The following is an 8,006-nucleotide window of genomic DNA, read 5'->3' as shown; positions in this document are numbered from 1 at the left end:
CTCTAGCTAATTTTAGAATGAAATTTGAGTTCAAATTTAGTTCCAGTTGTTTGAACTTAATTCAAACCGAATTGAATTATAATTCAAAATGCCTCAAATTTGAATTTGATTTGAGTTATTTGAATCTTAAGCATATTCAACATAATAAAAATATATTTATTATATGATATAATAAGAAAATAATAAATATATAAAATATTAAATAGAAGTTGATTATGAATAATTGAATAAAATATTATAGATTTAATTTGACTCAACAAAAAGTATTAAACATGTTGAATTCAATAATTTTGAATATGAACAGATAACTTAATGATATATTATAATTCTACCATTCAAGTACCAATTCGATTATATCCATAGAAATTAATTACTTAATGACATGGATGACACAAGGAGAAGAGAGAGAGAGGGCCGATATAATTGCTAGATTTTTTTTCCTTTAAAAAATTATATTTGAGAGATAAATCCAAACTAATTTAAATTTCAATGATTCAAAAGGGAATTTAAATTAGGTATAATTTAATTCATTCCTCGTCTAACTTAATTTTAAAAATTTAAACCTTTTTAATAATAATTTTATAAGAATTGTAAAATCAATCTAAAAATACCTTTTACTCAAATTAAGTTTCACAATATCTAAAAATAATAATTTTTGCAAAGCAATTTAAATTTAAGTTAATTATATTAAGCAACTAGTATAACAACTAACTACTTTTTAAAATCAAATAAATATTTTTAACATTCCATCAAATATAGATCTCATACTGAAATATTTTTTTTGCAAATCAATCTGAACTCCAAGATAACCGTTGCTAGCATGCTCTAGCCGCATTGTATGAATTCATTTCATTCTTCGAAGCCTCCTTTCGTACTTTATAGTAACAATTAGATGCGAAGTTTGATAATTAACAAAGTCTGTCAATAGTTTAATTATGGAGCATTATGAAGTAGAAACAAGCTTGGACATGGCTAAACACCAAGATAATGATGTATGGCCGGTGGGTAGTACATTTTCTAAATTGGATGAGAGGATGAGAAACATAGGGCGGGAAGTGAAGGTAATTGGATGAGGCCTTGGCTCACCATGCATACCTTACATTGGTCTACTAAACGCTAAAACAATATCTCCATAAGGAGACGTGGAATTCTACCCATTCACTATATTTACATACTTGTACAGTCAAAACCTACACTTATACAACCAATTGTTGTTGTTGGTCCACAAAAAATAGAAAAGAAAAAAACAAAAGAGAAAAAGATAAGATTTGTCATTGACTTTTATTAAGGGGCAGCACTATAACCCAAACTCGAGTCCCAAATTCAACTAATTAAAAGAGACGTTTAACTCACAACTAATAAAATCTCAGTTAAATTGAAATAATCGATTGAATTCAAAAGTTCAATTCGATTAATAAAAAAATTTATTTTTTTAAAAAATAATTATTTTAATTTATTCAGTTCGATTTTGATTTTAAAATTTTAAATTTGTTTAAATCAAATCAGTATCCGTTGATATTTATGTTGTGAGTAATTAACTATTGTATTTGAAGCGAATTACGATTGTGCAACTCAACTAATCAATTGATAAATCAGACATCAGAATAATATGTTTAGCAATTAATTTGTAGACTTGACTATTTAATAGTAGTACTTGATAGATGATGCATCATTAGTCGTCTCTTAAGAAAAGTTTGATTAATTTAGTAATTGATCAAATTAATTAATTCTATATTGATTTGATTTATTTGATTTTAGTGGTAAAGTTCAAATGGGTCGGTTTGTTTAAAAAATGTTCGGTTAGTTTAGTTTTGATTTATTTGATTCGATCGATTTGATTTTTCATGGAATTCTCACCTCTAGTTGTAGGGATGTAAACAAGCTTAGGAAAGCTAAGTTTAGTTGTATTCAAATTTATTTATTAAAAATTTTATCTTGCTTGAATCAAGTTTGAATTTTTAATCGAGCTTAACTACTTAATAGTATTGTTGTCCTTATAAATTAGTTAAACGCTTAATTAATTATGAAATTTATATTATTTTCTTATTTATAACATTTGAGAAATAATTTTAGAATATAAAAATTTATAATTTCATGTATTTGAATAAAAAATTAAGAAATAAATTTATAATTAAATTTTATTTAAATTAAATATTAAGTTTATTTATAAATTATTCATAAACGTCATGGAAATGAAATTACTAATTTTAAAATGTATTTATTTTATATATTATTTTATTATTAAATATAAGTAAATTTTATCTAATAAAATAATTATAAATATTTGATTCATTTACTATGCCTACATATAATTGTTAAAGTTGCCAATTTGAGTACACTTTTGATTCATTACTCGTGATTATCATCTACTGATCTAATTCACGCCCATACGTTGTCCTTGGTGAGTCATGGAAATATTAATTTCTCCTTCAGTTTTATTGAAGAGGGAGTATTTAAGACTCCGGTACTATCGTGTGATAGTAAGAAGTAGTAAGAAGTGAAATGAACGGATATTATATTTTATTTAAGATATATTATATTTTAAAAGTTTGAAAAATTTATGATACTGTATTTTTTTGTCAGGATTTATTTATTTTTTTGATTTATTATGATAATTGATGAAAAATTTCTGTTAAAGAGAATTGGTAATCTTTAGAATTTGTAGAATTATAAAAGTGAGATATTTGAATTATTAAAAAAATTAAAAAAATTAAGAGGTTTGTTGTCAATATTGAATATTCTGGAAATTTCAAAACAAATAAAAGCAAAGCCTTGGACCATTCTGAAAATTTCCCAGAATTTTGTAGGTGTTCTTATAAGAGCTATCGGTTTATTGCGTGTGAAGTCACGACGAGCACGCAGGTGTAGGATACTCAGCAATAAACACGGCGGCGGCAATGGCTTCCCAAAGCCGGAGACGAAGCACTCAGGTCATCCAACGAGGAGCGAGCAGGAATGAGGGAAAGAGGGAGCAAAGGGCAGAACCTCGCGTCCGGAAACGACGGCGGCTTGCTACGTCGCCGGCGGAGGCGAGGGCGGACTACTTCGACGGGCTTCCGGATGATCTCCTCGTCTCCGTGCTCTCCAAGCTCAGCTCCTCCGCCCAACGCCCCGCCGATCTCATAAGCGCCCTCTTGACGTACGCCGATTACTCCGCCCCCCCTTTTCCTTGCCGATGAGTTTAATAATCGCCCTAAAAGTTGCGTTTTTAGTCGGTTTCGTGGATAAAAATTTGATTTGTTTTTGTTGGTACTTTCTTCTACAGATGTAAGCGATTCCATGCCCTCGGACACCATCCTCTGGTACTGTCCAAGGCCGGCTCAAGCTGTCTCTCTATTCGAGCAAAGGCGTGGCGTGATTCCGCTCACAGATTCCTCAAGAGATGCGTCGATTGCGGGAACCTAGAAGCGAGTTATATTCTCGGAATGGTGTGTAGAATTTCTTTGCGATTTGTATTCGGTGACGAGCACCTTTTGTGGCTTGGGGATAAAGTTGCAGCTTTTATTTTTTTTTTTTCTCGGCGATGAGCATCTTTTGTGATTTGGGGGATAAAGTTGCGACTTTTTTTTGTGGAACCAGATTCGATTCTATGCACTAGAGAACAGGGGAAGCGGAGCTTCGCTGATGGCGAAGGCGGCCGTTGGTTCCAACGCCGCCGCCCTTTACTCTCTGGCGATCGTACAGTTTAACGGCAGCGGCGGCTCCAAGGCTCACAAGGATCTCCGCGCCGGCGTCTCCTTGTGTGCCCGGGCGGCATTCCTCGGCCACGGAGACGCTCTCCGGGAGCTCGGCCACTGCCTCCAGGATGGTTACGGCGTCCGCCGCAACACCGCCGCGGGCCGGCATCTCCTGGTGCAGGTCAACGCCCGGGAGGTCGCGGCCGCCGTCTCCTCCTCCTTGCCCGAGTGGCTGGAGAAACGTCGTCTGGCCGAGCCCGGAGGCTACTCTCTTCTGAGCGACTACGGGTGTAGCTTGCCGGCGCCGGATCCGCACCCGGCGAACAGATTCCTGGTGGAATGGTTCGGGGGTCGCGGAGCGACGGCGAGCGAGGGACTGCGACTCTGCTCCCACCGAGGGTGCGGGCGAAGGGAGACACGTCGCCACGAATTCCGGCGATGCTCGGTGTGCGGCCTGGTCAACTACTGCTCGAGGGCGTGCCAGGCGTTGGATTGGAAGCTGTCGCACAAGGCTGAGTGCGCCCCGACAGTGCCATGGGCCGCCGCCTCGCAGTGAGAGAAACAGGACAGACTTACGGCCATTTAACGTGAAATCGAGCTCGCTCTCCTGAATTTAATGCAATTTTTTTTGGCTAATCTTAATTTAAACTTTAATCATGAAACAAATTGCAATTTAAATCAGTTGTCAGCTTTTACTTTACTTCAAAAAAAAAAAAATCGTCACCAATAGTCCTACACTGTTGGTCGTGTGAAAAAATAAACTTTTACTTTACTAAACTTCTACAAAGTAGGGTCAATTAATTATGTTTTTTTATCAACTATATTTGCAATAGTTTTAATTAAAATTATTTTAATTGTAGTATTTGACTAATTTTAAGCTTTTATCAAATTAAAACAGTTTTAATTAATATTTAAATAATTTTGATTAATATAAAATATTTTTTTTACTATAATTACTTATTTCAAAATGAGGCACATTTTAATGATAATGAAAATAAAAGATGATTTTAATTTTTTTATTAAATATAAAAATATTATGACTTGTAAATAATTGAGTTGATCCTTATTATTATTTATAATTTTATGGCTTCTTTCTTCTTTTTTGGAGTGACCATAAAAGGTGGTTATGTATAATCGCGTCTCCAACACCATTTCATCAAAAATCATATATAACTAGTAAAATTAAGTTGCAATACTTTAGGGATGTATAATTGCTAGACTCAAAATGGATGCTCTCTAAACCTAACATGTTGTACTAGTATAGTCGAAGTCATAAATTTATAGTGTGAAAGGTACAATCGATGAAACTTTATTGCTTCTTAACACGAGATAAGAAGTACGAATTAATACATACTCATGCCCCATTTAAAGGAGGTGTTTATCCAAACAAGAGCATAACATTTCCTATATTGAACACAAGATATGGAATCAAACTTGTTATTGTTGCAATTGGTAGTGTAGGATATTGATTTTTAACACCATTAGAATTGCATATCTAATAGGAGTAGTGAATCAAGATATTCCTAACATAATCAAAATTTTAATATATTAAAAGTTGTCTTTGTTATTAATTTTTATAATTAGTTGGATCTTTTTAAAAAAGTTGTTTAGTTTCTTTAAAAAAGCTTGTTAGGTTTTTATTAAAAAAAATAGTGGTTTATTAAAAAGACTATTATTTTATAAAGAACATGGGTTTTGTCCTCAAACTATAAAAAGCGGTTAGGATTGCATGTATTGATCACGTTTTGAGTTAATATAATTTATAATTTCTTTTTTTCTAGGTGAGAATTGACAAACTTTCCTTTGGGTGAGGATCATATCCTTGTTTGCTTCACTCTATTGCATCAATTCTTGTGCTACCTCCAACATAAATAGAGAGTCCATTAGCTCAAGTTGCGATATTACCTCCTATGATTGAGTAGATGCCACAACCAACTCAAGTGTAAGTGTCTTTCAAGAGATCTACTAGGAAAAGGAGATCAACAATTTTACGTGATTATATTTATCTTCATAATAATGCAGGAGGATTCAAAAATTTTATCCATTTTTTAGAGTTATTTTTATCTTTTGTATTTTTAAAATTTAGAATTCGTTTAGTATTTTTAAGATTTTGAGTCCATTCAGACTTTTTTTTGTTAGGATTTTTTTCTTTCTGTTAAGATTTTTTTTCTTCTTTTTTTGCGTCTTAGGATTTTTAGTCTATTCAAATAATTATTTAGTTAAGGTTAAGGTTGGAGTTTTTGATTTAATAATATTTTTGATAGTGCCGTTTATTTTTCTATCTCTTGATATTTTTCTAAATCAATAGGTTTTAGAAGATTGATTCTGACATTCACAATTGAACCAAAGAAATCCATACAGTCCGTAGGATAATCGCTATCCCACCCATCATCAGTTTGTATCAGAGCGCTCTTAGATCCCATGGATGGTCGTCGTGATTGTAATATCCTAGAAATTTTAGGGTTAGAATTAACCAATTAAAGACCATGCCCTAGTTAGTTTGAATTTAAGTGGATTGAAATCTAAATTAGGCAAACCATTTAGGTTAATTAGGTTGGACCTAGAATTAGATTAAGATTATTTTAAATAAATGGGATGGGAAGATTCGTCTCGCGAAGATGAATCAAACGAAATTAGTTTAGATCAAATCAGAGATCGTTTGGTTAGTGAACCAAACGAACCGAGATTGAACCAAACTGAACCAAGTTAGTTTGGTTCGTACCGAAAGAGGTTTTAATAAAAATAAACTAGACAGAAAGATTCGTCTTGGAAGGATGAATCCAACAAAACTTATTTGGATCAAATCAGAGGTCGTTTGGTTGGTGAACCAAGCGAACCAAAGTCGAATCTGGTTCGCTATAGTAACTGGTTCAATCGTCTTAATAAACCCTAGGTTTTATTTGAGTTTAGCCGATAAAAACATTGGTTAGCGGCGGTGGTTTAGAGTTAATCGGGCTTAGGTTACTGTGCACTCCTCGTTATAAAGGGAAATCGCGCCCGAAGCCTACACGCGCGTCTCCTTCCTCCACGAGCCGAACACCTCTTCCCCTTTGCTGCCGCCGTTTCCCTAGTTTCTTCCTTCATCGCCGAAGTCGCGCCGCCCTTCCTCGTTCTTCTTTGGTTGCCGCCGCGAACCAGCATCGCCGCCGCCGCGTGGATAAGAGTAGCCCGACGCCGCCGCTGCCGCGTGGAGCTAGTGGCTTCAACCAGCGCCACCTTCCCCTGCAGACCCCGCCTGATCGCCATCCTCCTTCGTCGCCGCGCGTAGAGAAGACCAGCAGCGACGCCACCGCTCTGCTTGACCGCTCGACCGCCGACCGCGCCTCCGCCACCACCATCCCCTGCTACCGACACCACCATCACCATAAACATCCTTGGAGACCAAGCGAGGCGCTGCCGTCGGTAGGTGAATCTCATTTGAGACTTGAATCCGATATAGATATACTTGAAAGGACTGCCTTTAGATGCAAAGCTTAAACGATGAATCAATTAGTCAAATTGCTAAGAATAGGATTTAGGTTAGCTAATGTCCTAAGGTTTGGTTAATTTAACAAATGGCAATTGATGAATTAGGATAATTAATCTTGTAAATCAGTTTAGCAATTGATTTCTTTTATTTGATAACATGATTAAAAGTGATTATCGATTAGGGTTAGGAAATTAATATGGTGATAAGCTAAGTATATATTTTATTGTTTAATTTTAGGCTATTACTTGATTTAGTAATGTAGCTATAATTAGTTTAAGGGTTGGTTAATTAGTTAACAAGTAGTTGATTAATTACTTGATTAATCAGTTTAGGGTAGTTGATTAAACTGCTGTATTGAGCTAGATGATTAATAAGTAGATGGTTAATTATTTTGATTGGCAAATCTAGTAGTTTGTTAACGTATTAATCTATTTAAGACTCAATGAGCTACTTAATCATTAATAGATTAACTGGTAAAGGAAATTGAGAATTTATTTAAGTTACTCAAGTTTAAGTAAAGGAATGTTTAGTTAGTAATCAGGATAATTATTGATTAATGATCAGGCTATTTAATGGTGGTTAGGTTAACTTGGGGGTTCGGCTAGGGTTTGACCTATCGTAGAATTTAATATAATATTATACTTAGTAGTGTTGTATTTATAAATTTTAGGACCGTGATTGGAACGAGGAGATTTTATTGCGACGATTCGTCATTCAGGTGGGTGATTTACTGTATCTGGTCAATACAGTCCTTTTTCCATTGCAGTGCATGATTCCCTTTTTCAGTAATTTAGTTTGTGATACCTTGACTCTGTCTCTGCTGTTATTTGCTTACTTCTTATATTAATCATGTTTATATC

General features: G+C 34.5%; 1 protein-coding gene across 1 annotated transcript; it reads left to right on the top strand.

Moving 5' to 3' along the window:
• The first annotated feature begins 2,863 nt into the window (after positions 1–2,863).
• On the top strand, positions 2,864–4,289 carry LOC141833461 (F-box protein At1g67340-like). The gene is made up of 3 exons (XM_074720912.1): positions 2,864–3,139; positions 3,266–3,428; positions 3,580–4,289. The coding sequence occupies exons 1-3, from the start codon at positions 2,898–2,900 to the stop codon at positions 4,231–4,233; spliced, it is 1,059 nt and encodes a 352-aa protein (XP_074577013.1). The 5' UTR covers positions 2,864–2,897; the 3' UTR covers positions 4,234–4,289.
• The last annotated feature ends 3,717 nt before the right edge of the window (positions 4,290–8,006 follow it).

Source organism: Curcuma longa, chromosome 8 (genome assembly GCF_044706935.1).
Source record: "Curcuma longa cultivar G26 ecotype Majalengka, Jawa Barat chromosome 8, ITB_CL_G26_1.1, whole genome shotgun sequence".
Lineage (NCBI taxonomy): Eukaryota > Viridiplantae > Streptophyta > Magnoliopsida > Zingiberales > Zingiberaceae > Curcuma > Curcuma longa.
The sequence above is the reverse complement of the archived record's forward strand: the minus strand, read 5'-3'. Positions and strand labels throughout refer to the sequence as shown.

What these genes read in the sequence shown, in the direction of transcription:
- LOC141833461 (XM_074720912.1), top strand. Translation starts at nt 2,898, where the DNA reads ATGGCTTCCCAAAGCCGGAGACGAAGCACTCAGGTCATCCAACGAGGA. An exon ending in CTCATAAGCGCCCTCTTGAC is followed by an intron (nt 3,140 to 3,265) that starts GTACGCCGATTA and finishes TTTCTTCTACAG; the next exon opens with ATGTAAGCGATTCCATGCCC. An exon ending in CGAGTTATATTCTCGGAATG is followed by an intron (nt 3,429 to 3,579) that starts GTGTGTAGAATT and finishes TTGTGGAACCAG; the next exon opens with ATTCGATTCTATGCACTAGA.